At 38.0% G+C, this 19,497-nt stretch overlaps 1 protein-coding gene across 3 annotated transcripts in view; it reads right to left on the minus strand.

The window, feature by feature from the left end:
• VWA8 (von Willebrand factor A domain containing 8) overlaps positions 1-19,497 on the minus strand; it is a 204,454-nt gene that overhangs the window by 126,047 nt on the left and 58,910 nt on the right. For all 3 annotated transcript variants that reach the window (XM_076363301.1, XM_076363293.1, XM_076363311.1), the window contains exons 13-18: positions 17,075-17,235; positions 15,749-15,862; positions 6,993-7,161; positions 6,587-6,664; positions 1,621-1,736; positions 637-743 (exon numbers count right to left, since the gene is read on the minus strand). In XM_076363301.1, coding sequence (XP_076219416.1) covers positions 637-743; positions 1,621-1,736; positions 6,587-6,664; positions 6,993-7,161; positions 15,749-15,862; positions 17,075-17,235 — 745 coding nt within the window. The remainder of the gene's footprint in view (positions 1-636; positions 744-1,620; positions 1,737-6,586; positions 6,665-6,992; positions 7,162-15,748; positions 15,863-17,074; positions 17,236-19,497) is intronic.

The following is a 19,497-nucleotide window of genomic DNA, read 5'->3' on the forward strand; positions in this document are numbered from 1 at the left end:
AGGAATGAGAAAGCAGAAGTGAGAAAAATGGCAGAAGCAGCAATATATGCGTAGCACTGAAGGCTACTGCAAACGAGTACAAGTTGGATGACGTAAAGAAACAAAGACCTGCTCAATAAAGGTGACATGTAACAACCACAGCAATTTAAAGAGAATAAAAAGAAGGGAAACTAACAAAAAATTGCATGCCAGAATGAAAGCAAAACATAACCCAAGACTTTTACAAGAGTCTCAATGAGAAAAAGGTTGATTTTAACAGTGGAGAGAAAGAAGCAATGATAAAAAACAGAACAGAGAAATATTAAGATCAAACCAAGGCTGTAACTGTACAGAAGAGTAGTTATCAGTGATGAAAAAAAACCAACCAAACAAAAAAGGCAGCCTGAGGCCATGGATCTTATAGACTGGGAAACACTTAAACATGACGGAGAAAAAAATTCCATGAGCTGGGAATACAGCAGACAATACAAAAGTATCAACCTACTGAGAGCAGCACTGCATTCGGATAGAACAAAGTCAAAGGGATATAAGTGGAGCAAACTACATTTAATTTTGAGGATAATTAATACACCTTTATATGCTCAACCATCTGAGTAACATTCATGAAGAACAGGACAAAAGATGGCAGAAGCTTACACGTGTAATCCTTTTCCTCTAGTTTCTTCACGTCATCTGGACTTCTCTCAATACGAGAATCCTGCAGATTTTTATGTAAAGCTGATCTGGCAAGGTTTGGTAAAAACCTAAATGAAGAAAAGTAATAGGGAGGTTGTATTTTAAGGATTTTTTTTTAAAGTTCTCAGTATTTTCTGTAATCTAAAATCAGTATGAAGCTTTACTTGGACCTCCAAACCCTGAATGTCTATTCCTTTCACACTCAAATAGTCTTCAACATTTCACCTATCCCTAAGGAGAGAAACTGAGCTTCTTCCATAGGTGATGAACTATATTTGTGGCTGCGTGCTCATTTTAAAAGGCTTCAGTGTTATCGAATATTGCAACAGGATTCTAACGTAGGATGGATTAAGACTGGAAGTATGTAATGTCCTCATTCCACTGCCAGTAAGAGCTACAACAGAAACAACGTTTTTTCAGAAATACCTTTTCTCTTGACTCAGTTCACTTGGACCCCAGCTTCCAAAGAGAAAGAGTAAGCTCTGAGGTGTCCAGAACTAGGCCCTTTCAGATTTCCAAACCTTTTGATAATTACAATTAGCTTTCATTTTTTTGGGGGGGGACACAAACAAAAAATATAGATGTTCATAACTTTTCTAGATACAGCTTTTAGAACTGAAACCAATCCTCCAACAAACATCTAGTCATACTAGTTATTAATATAACTCCTCTTTGAGTGTTTTGAGACAGTGAAGTAATACTGATAATGGTGACCTAATTTATATAACAAAATGAAATATCTTCATAAAGATGACGAAATAGTACAAAGTCATTTCTACTTACCTCCTAGGTTTCAGAATACCACAGAAATACTTCTAAAGAAATGACAGACTTTAAGGAGCAAGACAGCAATTGCATTATCTACTAAAACACATTAAAAGCTATCTTGCACGTTAGCAACTGACCAAGAAGTTCTTGAACTTCCACCAAAACTAGCACTTCTACCTGGAAAGGCAGGCTTTATTAACAGCATAGTAAAGGTTTTCATCTGGATGTTGTGACAGGCGACGACAAATTCGCAGTAGTTGTCGAGTAGATAAAGACGAAGCCAGTGACTGTGCCTGTCAAAAAATACAAGGTAGTTTAATTATTTGATCTCTGGGACTGGATCTCAGGGACTTAAACCGAACCAGTCAGGAGAAAAAAATAATCCAAAAGGAATTATCTCAACTTTTCTCCTAATTCATAGGTGCTTTCTGCCTCCTACAACAGCTTGTGCTTTTTAATCTGCAAGCTTGTAATCCTGTATTTGTTGCAGTAATTCACTGCCATGGAAATCATGATGTCATCAAAAGATTAGCCTTACGATTTCACTTGATAAGCAACAGGAAGAAAAATGTGCTGATAACTGAATTTTATTCACTACATAAAACCTAACACTAAACAATATTAACAGTAACAAGGAGGTTAGCCACTGTAAAAGGGTCAATGTCCTAAAAACTCGTCTGCTCTTCACAAACTGAATATGAGCTCCACATGTAATCCTCTGGCAAAAAGGTCTGGCAGGATTCTTGGACCTATAAACAAGACAACACTGGGCAGCAGTAAGGAGATTGTATCACCTCTGCACACGCCTTCTGGGCGGGCCGTTACTGGAACACGGTGTCCTTTTCTGTTGTCCACATGTTAAAATAAATGCAAAAAACTGGACATGATTCAGCAAAGAGTTACAAAAATGATTCAATGCCTGGGAAGGCAGACCTCAAACAAACACAGCAAAATTTAACAAACAAACAAAAACCCAAAACAAGCGACCATGTATTTAAAGAGAGATATAAAGACTGTGAAAGAAATCATTCTATAATTATATCTACCGAATGAAGGTATCTAATACAAATAGGTTCCTTATTTTAGCAGGAAACACACAACAATGAGCGTGATCTGATAAGTCACGCCATGCTTTGCCTGGGTCAAGTGAAATATTTTAATTAGGTAATTTCAAAACATTTTGTTTTGGTTCATATAAATGATTTCTAACTTTATTGTAATTATCTTAATAGCTTATGCTGTTTCAATTGGAAAAAAAATCCTGAAATTTGCCATCCAGGGGGGGAAAAAAAAAAAAAAAATAGAGAAAAGCAACACTTCATGAATTTCAGAGCCTTTTTCCCCCCCTTAATAATTTTAAGCATGAGAAATGTCTTAACACCAATTCTTTCTCCTGGAAAACTGCAGTTTTGGCAAACAGGCATTAATATTAAAAAAAAAAAAAAAAAAAAAAGAGAGTTCTACGAAATTGTACAAAACTTTTCTCGAATGCTGAGAAAGCAAAGATAATACTTTTTAGTATAGCTCTGAGCAATGAGCAAGAATGATTTAGATTGGGCTAACTGCAAAGATTACTACTCCTGCTCCTCCTGCTTTCATTGACGGAAAATTGTAAAGCATCTTCTGAACCATCGTAGTTTACCACCCAGCATTATGGACACTGTGATGTAAACGATGGCATTTCAAGTGTTATTTCAAGACCTACTCAGCCAGGTGTGAAGCATGGGCAGGAGAGAGGGGTGAGTGCTGTATCCTTGTTATCCCTGCTCACTAGCCAGAACCCTCGCTGCCTTTGGAGATTATATTCTCTTTTCAACAGTATCTTAAATGGCTGAAAGGTTCCTGATTAAGTTTTCGCAGGTAAGCAATCCTCCTAACTCACAACCTATGGGACTGCACTGATGGAGAATGGCAGCTGGGCATAGTAACTGAGGTAGTGTATTTCATACATTGTGCCACCTTTATAAGTCCAATTTCAAAGGACACGGGCATTTTAAAGTCTAAATAATATATATCATCAGATCCTGCACTGAAATAAATAAGCATAGAGGATAGGACCACAGAGGAAAAGCCGTATCACATCTTCTGAATATTTGCAACTGGCAGTTAAAGTTTTAGGAACAAAATTTCCTCTTTTCTCTTACCTTTTTTTTTTTATTTTATATTGAACAACTGTAAACTCAAAATTGGGCTAGCAACTGTCTTTGTAATATATATCTATGAGGCATCTAATTCAACAGGATCTTGATTGTGGTCTCTAGATTCTATTGTAAATCAAGCAAACAATTACAATGACGCAGACAACGCCCACAGGCTGAATAGTTACAGGTATGCTTCTATTGTTAACAAAATCGCTTTAAACAACAGTTAATATTTCAGGATAATCTCTAGCAGAGGCTGGCTTACTTAGGCAACTCTATAAATAGCCTGACATACCTAAGGTACACATTCCAGCTCTCCGCACAGGTGTGCTATTCCCAACATGTCTCATGTCACTGCTGATCTAGAAGAATCCTCCCTCGATCCATACTGTGACTCATTTCTCATCCAACATAGAATCATAGAATCATAAAGGTTGGAAAAGACCTCTAAGATCATCGAGTCCAACCGTCAACCCAACACCACCATGACCACTAAACCATGTCCCTAAGCGCCTCATCTACATGTCTTTTAAATACCTCCAGGGATGGGGACTCAACCACTTCCCTGGGCAGCCTCTTCCAATGTTTAACCACTCTTTCAGTAAAGACATTTTTCCTCATGTCCAATCTAAACCTCCCCTGGTGCAACTTGAGGCCATTTCCTCTTGTCCTATCGCTTGTTACTTGGGAGAAGAGACCGACACCCACCTCGCTACAACCTCCTTTCAGGGAGTTGTAGAGAGCAATGAGGTCTCCCCTCAGCCTCCTCTTCTCCAGGCTAAACAACCCCAGTTCCCTCAGCCGCTCCTCATAAGACTTGTTCTCCAGACTCCTCACCAGCCTTGTTGCCCTTCTCTGGACACACTCTAACACCTCAACGTCCTTCTTGTAGTGAGGGGCCCAAAACTGAACACAGTATTTGAGCCTGTGCGGCCTCACCAGTGCCGAGTACAGGGGCACAATCACATCCCTACTCCTGCTGGCCACACTATTTCTGATACAGGCCAGGATGCCATTGGCCTTCTTGGCCACCTGGGCACACTGACGGCTCATGTTCAGCCGGCTGTCGACCAACACCCCCAGGTCCTTCTCTGCTGGGCAGCTTTCCAGCCACTCTTCCCCAAGCCTGTAGCGCTGCATGGGGTTGTTGTGGCCGAAGTGCAGGACCCGGCACTTGGCCTTGTTGAACCTCATACAGCTGGCCTGGGCCCATGGATCCAGCCTGTCCAGGTCCCTCTGCAGAGCCTTCCTGCCCTCGAGCAGATCAACACTCCCGCCCAACTTGGTGTCGTCTGCAAACTTACTGAGGGTGCACTCGATCCCCTCATCCAGATCATTGATAAAGGTACTGAACAAGACCAGCCCCAAAACTGAGCCCTGGGGAACACTGCTCATGACCGGCCGCCAACTGGATGTAACTCCATTCACCACAACTCTCTGGGCCCGGCCGTCCAGCCAGTTTTTGACCCAGCGCAGAGTACACCTGTCTAAGCCGTGAGCCGCCAGCTTCTCAAGGAGAATGCTGTGGGAGACGGTGTCAAAGGCCTTACTGAAGTCCAGGTAGACCACATCCACAGCCTTTCCCTCGTCCACTAGGTGGGTCACCTGCTCATAGAAGGAGATCAGGTTGGTCAAGCAGGACCTGCCTCTCATGAACCCGTGCTGGCTGGGCCTGATCCCCTGGTTGTCCCGCTCATGCCTTCTGAGTGCCCTCAGGATGAACCGCTCCATAATCTTCCCTGGCACCGAGGTCAGGCTGACAGGCCTGTAGTTCCCCGGATCCTCCTTCCAGCCCTTCTTGTAGATGGGCGTCACATTGGCAAGCCTCCAGTCGTCCGGGACCTCCCCCGTTAACCAGGACTGCTGATAAATGATGGAGAGTGGCTTGGCGAGCTCCTCCGCCAGCTCCCTCAGCACTCTCGGGTGGATCCCATCCGGCCCCATAGACTTGTGAGCGTCAACATCATATACTTCATTTAAATATTTCACAATGCTGTAGACATCCACATATTTGGAAAGGATTTTTGTAATGCTCTGTTCAGGCATGGTATGTCTCCAAGTATGTCAAAAACAATACGTTTATACATTAGGTGTAGGAAGCTAAATAGGTAGTAACAACACTGTCCCAAAGGTGTTACCTAAAAGTCAACCTTTTTACTTACTTTTTTTAAGCTCAGAAGAGTATAACAGTCTCTCTCAGCTTCTTAAATAGTAATACTGTAAAAACTATTACCCATGTTAAAATCATGAAAACTAAGGAGAATGGATTACATTTGCATACCAGTTAAACTGCTGGATTCCACTAAAAATGTTTTACATTTTAGTTACATTAAAAACATCCAGTGCTTTAGTTGCCATAGCAATAATTTTTTTTTCTTTTCACCATGATTTGACTATCTTTTTAAAGAATTTTGTGGTTACTCTGTCAGCAGAACTTATTTTTCTTGACGAGACTGCTTTAATAGAATAGCCTGTAGCAGTAATGCAGCCAGGAGTTCTGTAGCTTTCCCTTTTCTGAGTCTTTGCTGTTGCCCATTGGCATTTTATAATGGCTAGGTAGTTCCCATTGCCCAAAAAGCCCCAATAATTTCAGCTACCAAAGTTCCAATGACTAAAGCGAGGTTACCAAAAAATATTTGGACATGCATGATTACATCCATACCTGTTCAAAAGGCATCTCAAGCATGTTTCACTGTGAGCCATGTATCTAAACCCACCACCACCATGTGTACTGTTCTGCCCGACTTCTCTGGGATTTGGGCAATTTCCTAAAAGCTTTACTTATGCAGATTCTAACGTACATCATAAATCAAAAAAGTTTACAGTATGCGGTGCAGTAATTGACAGCAATAATTTTCTGGGGCTGGTTTTCCAATCAGGCAGCCTTTGTAATAACACTATAGCTTAGCATGCTTCACCCAGCCTTTGTTAAAACAAACAGTCACAGTAGGAGAAAGTAAATTTAAAAAAAAAAAAAAAAAAAAAAAAAAAAAAGCGCTCACCGTGGCATCATTTGTCTCCCGAAGCTTGTGTGTTAATGACAACAACTGCTCCACAGCAACACTGGGTACATTTGGAATCTGCTTGAAAGAAAAACAGTATTAGTCTTACTGCAAGATATGCAAGTTCCGTATACAGCTACACCCAGATGCAATGAGCATACAGTTGCTGCAGTTGCTTTGTGTCAACCAAAAAGGAATACAGTTTTGACAAAGAGCATTTTTCTATTACAGCATCATTTAATATCACAGTAAGAATGCTAATTTATATCAATATCATTAGAAGATACGCAGATATGCTGCTTTGATAAGCTTTCAAAATGAAGACTCATTTATGCTACACCGAAATAGCAAAATACTTTTTATGTAGTAATAGTCGATAAGCGTCTAAAATATTGAACGTACTTACCATTTCTTTAATAACTTCAATTTCTTCACTCTTGCTTAAAGATCGAACATTATGAAAAAGAAACAGCGTCAGAAACTCTGGACCCAGCCATTGTTGGGTACTACTTCCAATGACAGGAGGTTCTGCTAAGACCACTATTCTGAAAGAAGGATGGATAGGAAAGATAGACCTGCAAAAAAAGTTTAAAAATGCATTACCTGGCTTAAGCAGTGAATATCAAATTTAAATTTTCACAACAGATGAAAAAAACGAATTATATTATTGTACTGAATCATATCACAGTCTATTCAGATCATTTGCAATACAACTTTATTTAAAAAAAAAAGACGAAGACTGCATAATGTGACTTGCAATTTTATAAATTTACAATTTTTTTTTATGCTCAGAAGGGTACCCAAGTCTCCTTTTCTCATCTGCAACAAGACTCGCATGCCTCAAGATGAACAAATACCAGCAACTAAGCTACAGTCTACTGCGTTGTATGTCTGAAATGGACACATCTCACTCATCTGACGGACTTTAAAAGTGCTTTACCTAAAGGAGGATGTCTCACAGGCAAACCAGGGAGAGAACCAGATCTACCGGAGCTGCAGTAATGAGTAACTTCTTTTACTCAGTTAGACTGACAGAAAGAATGACACTGTAGAGATTGGCCTAGATACCATGAAGAGCTGGACTTAGTAACAGTTTAGGAACATTCCCCTTACTGATGCTCTCTGCGGCCCTTGGAAAATCACCTAGACTCTTGGGGTGGGATTAATATGCCTAACTTCATAATATTCCTGAAAGTTATACTTCAAAGACCAAACCAACCACCTCACCCTTGGCTCATTTTAGAGTCAGCATGGGGAGACAGGTCCCTCCAACGGCAGATTAAGACTTACAAAAACTTAAGAAATGCCCTACTGGGTCCTTCAATCTACCCATCTCACTACATGTTCTGTCTCCGATTACGACAGCTGGAGATACTCCTTGAGGAAGGCACGTAAGCCTAGCCACTACCAGGTCTGTCCCCCTCATACTCTCCCAGCACCCACAATCATATCTTCAAAGACATTGGAGGATAGATCTCTATTTGCTTTAATGCCTGTTTACTCACAGATTCATCTAATCCCTTTCTGAACTTCTTCATCCTATCTGCCTCCACAACTTCCTGTGGCAACACATGCTGTGTTCATGGTTGTAAAAGGTACTTTTATTATTATTATTTTTTAAATCTTTATACACAACTTTTAGATGTGTGTGTTAGGGCAATAGAAGACCGCTGCCTTGGTTTTTGGTATCCTTGTCTTCTTCACATCTTTTGTCTCCCTTATCTATGTAATATTATCACCTCTTCGGACTGGGAATTCATTTGCACTCATCAATCAGCACAATTGCGTGATCTCTAGAAGCAGCAGAAATAATAGAGAGTAACAAGTCAGACACAAAAGCCAGTCCAATTGTGCAAGGATGGCCTGTTTTCAACAATTAATCTCACAGTACTCTTATTATAAAAATAGGAGACATTAATTTGGAAAAAACAAGTGAAATTTAATTAGACAGCTTATATTGCTAGATATGCCTGTTATCATGTCATTTTCCATATAAATTACTACATTTGAAATCAGAACACTTGGAGGCAAGTATTCTTCCTGGTTAAAATGAGGGGGGAAACGATGGCATAAGCAAGAAAACCTGAAGACAGGCTATGACCATTAAACATAAATTAACAAATTACTGCATAGTTGGCTTATCTGTTCATCACAACAATAAACCTGTGATACAAAAGAGTGATTATAGCAAACAGTCTCTTGTATCAAAGCAAACACAGGGGGTGGCATGAGTTATTCTCAGCTGAAAATCATAAGCCTAGAAGCTACTCCCTGATTGATAGAGATAGATGCCTGAAAACATCACATGAAAGAGGAACCAGTGGGAATGTCACTGTCACTAAGCATAGAAGAAGGTCAGGGAACATTAGCCAACCTTATTATAGAAAAAGATGTTTCCTAGATAGGATAAATACATATACTTCCAGACTCTCACCACACCCCCCATTACTAAGAAGAAAAACAACCCTCCTCCAGAAATCCACCGAATTCGAAGGACCAATTCTGGTCCTTCTGCAATACCATAAGAGAACACAAGAAGCAGTCAGCTTTCCCTAGTAAAGGGAACACATTTCTCTTGTACCACCTCCATGTCACTGCCTAACTCGAAGGGCATGGTGGGGACAGCCAGGGAGGGCACGGGGAAAAGTGGGAGGAGAGAGGATGCAAAGTCAGGGCAAGCTAACTTGGTGATATCAGTTAAAGTCACTGACGTACTCTCTAGACTTGGACATATCACAACATCACTGCTGTAGGTTTCCAGTTTGTAAACGTGAATAAAACTATTTGGCTACTTCAAAAGCCTATTGTTTGGACTGATGTTTGCAATGTTGAAAATGTCAAGCTAAGTGTATTATTAAAACAAATGCCACAAATGACTCAATCCTGCAATGCTCTGAAAGTTCCCAGCTTCCATTAATGCAACTGAAGAGCTTCAAAGTTGTTCCATCATATTACAGATCAAGTCTCTAAAGGAATATAATATAGAGCTCCTACATGGAGCTATATTTTATAAAAAAAAGAAATCCTTGACATCTTGTGTTCTTTGCAGGTGAAGGCCAAGTAAGCGTATCTTGTTAAAAACTTGACACCTTTTAAATTAATGAGCCTCAAACACAGTGGGAAGATTTGGTGTTAGTTGATTGATACAAAGAATCTCTATCATTCTATTAAACGTTTACTGACAACACAGGTAGCAGAGCACTCTCCTAATAATATGCATGTCCTTCTTTTGACATCAGTGTTTAATTCCAACCAAGGATTACCGCCACCACTCTTGAGAGGAAGATCAGAACACAGCCTGTTCAGGGTGATTTTAGGGAAGGATTTTCTTGTTATTGACACATGTTTCTGAACAACTGAAGCTTCTTCTGAAAAAAAAACAAAACAAAACAAAACAAAACCCAAACAAAAAAAAAAAAAACAAAACCAAAACAAACAAAAAAGCAGAACGGCATTCCTAATGCCACCTTGCAAAACCAAACTACTTCTGGTTGTCTCTTCCTGTAACATAATTTAATAAATCTCAGTTTCTATCAAATTTTATGAGTTGGGAGTTGTTATAATACTAGGACCACAATGACCTATTGTTTCTAGATTTCACCACAGTCTAAAATTAACAGATTACTTTATCTGAAAATTCACTAAACTGGGGGGGAAAAAAAAAAACCAGACCACACAACAAAAAATGAAGTAAAAGCTAGAAAATGTAAGCAATTTAAAACTTTTATCGCTTGCTAAATTCACTCCCTGCCACATTTTGTATTTGTCTCATCTACTGTGTGTTCCCTTTCAACCTAATCGCATGGAAAATAATCCACTTGTCTGGAGGGCATTAAAACCACCCATGCATTATGACTGACTTCTTTTAGCTTTTGAACAATCCTATTATATACCTACTTCTAGATTTTCCTATAATAGCTGCCTTTCTGCTCACCACACCAAGGACTTATCCTCTGTGTGTGTGTGTGCCTGTGTTGTGGGGGGGATATGCACCCAAACAGGTTAAAATACTGCATCATAAGACAAACCAACACTTCACTGCTCGTCTTGTAAAGGCTGTGTGCTACCTTTACAGTATCTGTCTCAGTGAAGTAATGGATGATTACAGAAGAAATTCTATGCAGAAATCTTGGATATGTACAGTACTCGAACGTACTTTCTCTTAATCTCTGAACCTGTTCAGGAAAATGAATCATACAATCATTAAATGAATAAGGAATCAGCAGCTATAATTTCCATCTATGTAAAAGATCTTTAAGGACCATCTGTCACTTTCTCAAGGGCAGATTTTTTTTTTCGTCTCCTCAAACTCAAACAAAAATACTTAGTGTCCTCAAATGAGTGAATGTCATCTTACTGTGACTGTTTGCTAACTTAACTCCACAGCCAAACTGGCACAAGAAAGAATAGAGGAAAAAAGTACTCTGTGCCCACTGCTAGTTACCCTGTAGCTTACAGGCTTTCAGCAGGCCAAGGAGTATCCCAAAATCTCACAAGGGCAAACGTACTGCTTGCACTTGCCGGTCCTGACAGAGCTATTGCACCCATCAGTCTGAAGCCCTTCTCAGAAAAATGCCAGTAGACATGACAGATGTAGAAATGTAATGAAATAATAGTGAACATATAACTCAATGACAATAATTAACATCATTTAAAATAAGAATATATTTTATTAGCTCTTACAAAGGTAATAAAACTTTTAAATGAAGTTGTCCAAAAATATAATTTAACCTGCAAAACTTGAAAACAATCTGAAAACCAAACAATACTTTCCTCTTTGTCCAGCACTGCTAACAACACTGCCATGGCTTAAGCACGTTCACATTCTCCACTGTAATACTGTTTACATTCCTATACAGAGGCATGTGATTTCTTTAGACTATAGTGTAATCTGAAACACCATGCCTTTATTTAAAAAAAAAAAAAACCTCTTGACTTATCAGGGTTGGAAATTAAGTGATGGATTGTGCAGTATTCTCCTTTCTATTCTACTACACATGAGTATTATTACTATTGAAGCACTAAAAATTAAAGGCACTAACACTGAAAAAAAATTTTTTTTTTACTATCAAATATTTTCATATAGGAGCATGAATGCTTAGTACAAAATGTGTCTTGCTTGTCTGAATAAGGCATCCCCTAAAACTTCTCCATTAACATCTCAAATTTTTCTCTTCTGAGAAATGGGAAAAATTTTTAGGTGTGTCAAATCCTTTTACAAACACAGACTAAATAAAATGTTTACACAAGTTTTGGCTCATTGGTTAGGAATAGTATTCCTTTTCTCTAAAACAGATTTAAAGGGAAATTCTGTTTTAAAATTCCATTCACAAAGTACTGAGTCCAAGTAGTCTACTAAAAAGCATTATCAGTTGTTCTCCATTATGAAAGACATATTTGTATTTATGTAACTTACAACAGCATCTGGCCACCTCATTAGTGAGTCTTAAATTAAGGGAACAGAGAGTAACAGTGAGTTATTTTGTATTTATGAATCATTAGAAGTAGCACAGAAGACAGAAACTGCAAACTATACTACAAATAGTCACTACAGTCAACACTCATGCACACCAAAGCTGACCTGAATCGGGGGGGAGAGAAGTATGTACTCCATGTTCTCAGTTTCTCTGACATATGGCAGTAAGGTATCAGCTCTTCTCTATCACAGCTGCCTTCCAGTCTCCAGCTACCATTTTTCCTGAAATCCTGAAGATGGCCTTGCCCTCTCCTAATCTAGTGATTTCCTAAGGAAGCTTTTGGCTTCTTTCTTTCAAATTCTAGTCCTTCAGAAATATTCCTTTTCCTCTTGATCTTACATCTCCTCTGTTTATGACTACTTTCAGCTACTTCATTTAGGTCCTGCCTGACTGCTTAGACATTTAAAACTCTGTCATGCACTTCCACTGAATCATTGATGTGCCTCTCAGTATGTTTCTTCCTCTTCCTCTGTTTCTCATAAGAACTACGTTAGTACATGAGATCAGGTAGATAATAAAAAGGTTAATAACAAAATAAAAAATTACTTTTGTAACTTAATATGAGTTCTATGTCCCATATTGATTTCCAATATACAAATGAGAATCGAGGCTGAATGAGCAGGATTTAGGAAAAAAAAGTCAGAATAATCTCCTGATTCAAACAAAACTTGAAACCACTTTCCATAGGGAACTCCCTTATTGGAAAATTAACAGTAGTCTTAATGCGTCACTCATCAAACATCCCAGATTCAGTCCCAGCAGAACTGGGAATGACAGCGTATATTCTGCAGGCCTGGCAAAGAGCAACTGTACTGAAATTAGTCAAATCCAGTAAATCAGGATAAGTAAAGCTCTCTTTTCATCTTACTCTAACATCAGAAATATAGCTAAGGCCACTAGTCACAGCCATTGACACACAGCAAAACAGACAACATTTCTCATCAATATGGCAAGCATCCCCCAATCATAATTTAGAAGTAAGAATTTGCCCAGACAATCTGCTTATAAATTCAAGGTACAACATATTCTATATAACATCTCCACAAGGTAATCTTTTGCAGGCAAATGAGGGATGGTTAGCACCATCGTGTTTTCTTAGTCTGTGATTAAATCAGCTGTCAGTACCCTAGATATCATTTCATGAGAAGGTGTCTGGAGAGAAGGGCTAATTCTGCACGCCATTCTGCAACACTGGAAGGTACTGAAGCTTGCAGTGACAGCTAATGGCTCCTGAAAAGGATGAGTAGCAGGGAGGAATGCAGTCCTGCAATCAAACAGCAACTATCGACATCGCATCCTGGAGCCAGTGAAAGGTATTGATGTTTTCAGAATGTGTAAGGGACCAAAACCAGGACGAGGTCCTGGAACACCTTCAGTTCCTCAAGGGCTGATGAGAACAGTGCCCTCTCTACAGAGGAGTGGTTCACTGATGCCAAAGAAGCCCATAGCCAAAACCAAAGAAGCGGATACATGTTTGCATTACTTTACCCTGGCTTCTTTTGAATTAAATCAGTACAGAAGAAAGTTCAGCAAGGGCCAGATTGAACGTTTCACCTAGGAGAAGGGGGGATCTCAGCACAATGGACTTCAGCTAATTCGGTACCAAGAATTTTCATCTGTATCCAAGATGGTGCTAAATGGTCACACTGAGCTTCCAGATGCAAGAATGCCTACACAGTGGGGTTTCTGTTTGTTATTTTTTAAGATCAAGTACTAATCAGAAATGTATTCCTGTCTAAGACAACAGATACCCCTCATTTATGGATTAGAGGGTGAAAGCTCACCATCAGTCAAATAGAGAATTTAGAGCTTAGCAATTCACAATACACTATGTTGCAAAATATTAAGGTGGCTAGGTAAAAGCAGTACATTGTGATCTGAAGGAAAGGGGGACAGCCTTCTGAGGAAAGCCAAAAAAAGGCTTTTGGAGCCTCCAAAGTAGTCAAAAGCAATGCACAATTAGCACTGAACAGTGGAACCAAAAGGTTACTCAATGACACTGAAGGGAAGAAAAGTGTGTACAGAGGTGGCACAATAAGAAGATGGTCTGCAGAATAGTCATTAAAGACGACAGCTTGGACAGTTCTCGCGGTCTAACAGATGATGAAAGTTTTAAGGGAGTCCACTGCCAAAACAGACATAGTTAGAGCAAACCTGGAGACATAGAATCCAGATGTAAAGCTCTATTCTTGGGAAAGAGATTTGATCCAGGAAGAGAGGCAGTACTGAACATGAATGTGTGATGAATTGTCTAGGTTTTTGGAGTATATTGGCATGAACTAAAGGATACCATGCAGTAAGCAAAACAGCACAGCCATTCTGCCTGAAAGCACCTTGGACAAGACCATGAACACGGAGCAGGGAGGAGACTCACAAAATGACTAGATGTATTTTGAAGCACAAAGTCCAATGCAAATTTGGGATACCATCCAAGGTGGATCCTCGGAACTTTTTTGCTTCTCTTTTCAAAGTCTGGGCTTAAAATCCTGATAAACAGAACACTTCCCTGATACATAGTTCTTCACTCAAATAAAACAAATGCAGGAAATGCCCATCTAGCTGGGTGTATGGCCTCAGCAGCATGGATACAATTTGCAACAAGTAGGCTTAGATTACACCATACCTACAAAAAAAATCAAAATAAATGCTATGGAAAACTTAAAATGAAGTTTGTTTTGTTTTGTTGTTTGTTGTTTTTTTTTTTTAAACCACAGTATTTTGGTTCAAAAGGGAACCAGAAATAACAAAACAACCAGGCAGTAAAAGAGAAACAGCTTTTCTAACGGGTGGACTACGAGGGAGGTCAAAGAAAAAAAATCACATTCAGCGAGACAATTGAGAGAAACAGGGTGGCACATCATGAATGCACCCCTACTATAACCGATAAGGCCTCTTCAAAGTTTGGGCACATGCACACCCTGCAGTGTAAATATGAGCACAGACATCTGACATAAAACATCAACTGTTTTTTCAGAGGTTAGAGCCATGTAAGAATCACAGTATGTTTAGCTCCTTATATATTACTGAATATTAGATTGCATTTGTTTTGACATACACTCAATAATATCCCTCCCATTAATTAAAATTGGTCAGCAGTGTTTGACTATGTATCAAGTATGGCCTCAGAGGACTAGAAAACGTTTCTATCTGTGGAATGTTTCTAGCAGACAAGTGGAAGTGGAGAAACAAAAAGAATAAGCATAATGGGTCCCAACCCATCCTTAGGATTTCCTGCCCCATATTAGTTGTAAATTAAATACCAGCTTTCTAGCTAATGAGGCAAAAGAAAGTAACAAGTTGTATTTAACTTCAATTTAGCTTTATTTCCAACACTCTTAATAAACTGTTCCAAAATTAAATATTATATACCTTTATATCTATGTTTTTATGTACTTATAATTTCTCTTCAATTTCTAACGCCTTCTGTTAAAGGATATTGAATGTTTTCCTTTTAGTTCAAGCACTCTAAACAGGATATAATTTTCCCATGCCACAAAAAGAAAAAAAGCTCATGAGGAAACTGACGTTTAAAATACGTTTCTCTTAGTGATTAGAAAGTATCAATTCAATAGGGAAGCATTTTGCATGATGCCTTTGTAAAAAAAAAAAAAAAAAAAAAAAAAGAATTAAGCTCTTCACAGGATTAAATGCTGTTTGCATTCTGTAGTCGTAGCTGACACTTTACCTTTCCTGTAGTTTCTCATCAGAGATCTGTAATTCTTCTTTTAAGTTTTGGTATCTATCTTCCCTTAACAATCTGGTGCCATCATAGAGAGTCAGTTCTCTGTCATGTATTAGTCTGTTTGAAAATAAAGAAAAAGCTTAATCTAGTCTTTGATTACTTTTTAAAATACTTATATCAACTATGCTTTTTTTAAAAGCTACCTCAGTCAACATGGGCCATAGTAAAAAGAAAAAGTTATACCAATTTAAGATGCATCCAGGTGTGGAGGTAAAATAATATGCATAAATAAACAGTTTCAGCTGTTTAACCGACTTTACATAGTCAGTTAGTCAACTTAGTTTAAATAGGTATGGTAAGAAAATGAAAAATAAAAAATTCTGTCTTACCAGTAGAGTGTGCATAAATGGCATGAAGCAGCCATTTTGTTATACTTGTACCAAGTAATATACTTCTGTTTTGTTTCTTGAAGCAATATATTTCAGTTGGCTTTAATGATTAACATACATACAGACCCAGCTTTTATTTTTTTAAGGCAGAAGTTGATTAGATATAACACATGCACATGTCAGAAGAAAAATCGGAAGGCAAAGCTAAACTGATTAAAAAGGGAAAAAACAGGCAAACGTAATTCTCTCTTCTGCCCTTCTGTGTACATATATAATAAAAGAAGGCTGAAAATTTTTTTGCTACAACCTGCTTTTAAAGCTGGTGATGTCCTTTAAGTTTGCAAAAGGCAGTATACGATGCAGGCACATGAAATAGCAGTAAAATTTGACCTAACAATATAGATTATTATTAATGTAGTATTTGCTATTACTACTTCTGTTCTGCAAAGTTTAATTTATTTTTTATTGAATTATGAAGTAACGTTTAGAAAGAGTTCTTTGCAATCAATATAAAGTATGCTTTTACATAACTGCAATGATCGCATTTTATTTACATGCAGAACGCATTTAAGTATTTTAAACATTTTCTGACATCTTGCATTTTCAAATCATTGTGCAAATATTACTAATTTTTAGATTTCATAAGTTCAGAGTAAAAACTAGCTCATTCTTCAATTCAGACTTACATTATGTATTTACAAAGAGCTGAAAATTCCTGTATTATTATAGACTTACAAAGAACATGAAAGAATTGCTTTTGCTTTTAAGTATGTAAAGACCGAACATTACATATTCTATGAAACTTCAATGCTCAGCGTGATCTTTACAGTACTCTTGAAGTTATAAAGTCATATTCACCAGAAGGAACTTAATTTCTCAGTATGCATGCACTCAATAAACAGATCACGCACACCCAACTTATCCATGCTCACATCCTGACCTTTGAAGTACAGCTAGAGTGCCAGGGTTAATTCGATGAATGCCATCAAGAATAACAAGCTTTCCTTCCAGGGCAGCAGTAACAAGTGGCGATGGTCTCCAAGCAGTGTCTCCATTAGGAAGGGTATACCTTTGCTGTAGCAAATCTCTAGCCGTCATATCCTGTAAGTATCAATTCATCAGAAGAATATATTTACACTCTATTTTCTTCATCTACAAGTACATGCTTTCTCCTTAAAAAACTGCATTCTGTTTTTCCTGAGAGTATACCCAAAGAAGATTAGCAGGAAATCTTCAATTACTTTTCCAAAGAGTATTAGAAATACACACACGGATCTACACACACACTATGTTAAATAGTCTTTGGAAGTTCTAGACTTGCCAATATCACCTCTTTGAAACCAGAACAGAAGCCTTTCCCCCCCCCACCCCCCCACCTTAAACATAGTGCAAGCATATGACAACTTGTACACAGCTTTGCGTACAGAAGGGGGCAGCAATTTACACCTAGAACAAACAAGAGTCATTTATTTCATGTAGAAGTCACCTGAAAGAGCAAAGATTTCACCATTAATCTTGAACAGAAATCAGCATGACATTCCACCTCTCAGCAGGAAAATGCAGTGGAAGCATCAGAGAACAAAGGACAGAGTAAGAAAGAAGCCAGTAACACACAAAATATCAAAACTACATAGCATACCACAAAATAATGCTTAAGGGATAAATCAAAACCAAAGGCAAAATCTAGCATATCCTCCAGCACACATATTTTAGATGTTCCATTACAACAGGTAAGCATTAGAGCAACAAAGACAAAATAGACATTTTGTGACCTGGAAAATGAAATTCCTTCCTCAGGCTGTGCTGTGAACATAACTTAACCTAAAATCAGATGAGAAAAATATTTTCTATTGTAGCTGTTGCTTTTGCATATGTCCTTTTCACAACTATAAACCCTTTGAACTTTAAAGAATAAAAATAGTACACATTACGTCATATGGCCTGAATCATTTCCTCTTTCTACATTTCCTTAAAAGCCTTAAAATAACAGGACAAAGTCTGGTTCCTTCAGTGCTTCCACATTTGTATAATTTAAAGTCCCACATTCAAATCCACAAAGCCAGACCATACTTTTATTGTTGTATTTCTGTTTTTTTTACTGCTGTGTTTGCTCTTTTCTATTTTATTAGGGAATTAGACTAAAACCAGAATGTGGAACATTTTTATCAAAGCCAGAGAAAAATGTGTTTTTAGGACTTGCATCAGAAGTGTGCATTCAGTAGCTGGTAAATGCTGTATAACTGAATATTTAACTAACACACCTTCTGATAATTCACCTCTAGAGGAATGAAACAACATACAGTATGAATTGATTGGGAGCCTAGTATACTATATAGAATGTCCATCTGTAATTCCAACAACCACTTGAGAACCATACATTAATTTTCTGGACATAAACTCAGAAGTGTATTTTGCTGCAAAGTATTTTCTGAAATATAAAATGAACGTTTATATTGTAATTTAAATAGTTGATTGAGATTCAATTTAGTGATGCATTAAAACAAAGTATCAGTTGCTAACACCTGTGCAGTTTCTGTAACGGATTTGTTCTACGGCTAAGTACCTGCCCAGTGATTTATTGTTTCCATTTATTTACTCTAAACCAATTTTTAATGTATGATATTAAAAATATAACATTATGACATATAGTGTTATAATACTCTAACATTAAAAATCCCTCCCTTTGGAGGGGAGGTAATAGAAGTATATGAATTAATTTTTTTCCCCTTGTTTTGGGCAAGGCAATGGCAACATTATATTGCCTTGTGAAACAAAACGCTTATTTCAATTTGTAACAGTCATTGTAACTTACGTGTTTTGCATTGCATTGTTTATTTTCTATAATATCTTGCATACAGGAAAAAAGAAGTTTAGGAGAGAAAACAAGTAGGATAACTTCTATTCCACTCCCTTCAGCAGCTATAGCAATACAAGCCTCCAACCTAGCCGTTTTTCATGGCTCGCAGTGCTAATCATGTTCTTGGCAATTATGAGGTGAAAAACCTATGTTTCCTGCTTTTCATGCCAATTTGGACTCATATTTTGTTAGTATTTCTCAAATAAAAAAATGGAAGGAATTTGTAAAGAAAAATTATGAGGTCATGCAAAAAAAAGGAAAAAAAAAAGAAATCCTAGAAACAAAAACATCACAGAACACAAACACTAGTGATGTGCTTAAAAGACTGTTTTTGCTGGGGAAGAAAAGGAGTAAGTTGCTGGAAAACTGTTATAACATCACTTCAAATATTGGGGGTTTTTTCCCCCTGGAACTCTGGGGGGAGAAAATGTTTTATTTTAAACAATTTAAACCAAAAGTTCCCTAACTACAGTCCACAAAGAACCAGCTGGCTGCTGCTTCTCATT

Source organism: Aptenodytes patagonicus, chromosome 1, assembly GCF_965638725.1.
Source record: "Aptenodytes patagonicus chromosome 1, bAptPat1.pri.cur, whole genome shotgun sequence".
NCBI lineage: Eukaryota > Metazoa > Chordata > Aves > Sphenisciformes > Spheniscidae > Aptenodytes > Aptenodytes patagonicus.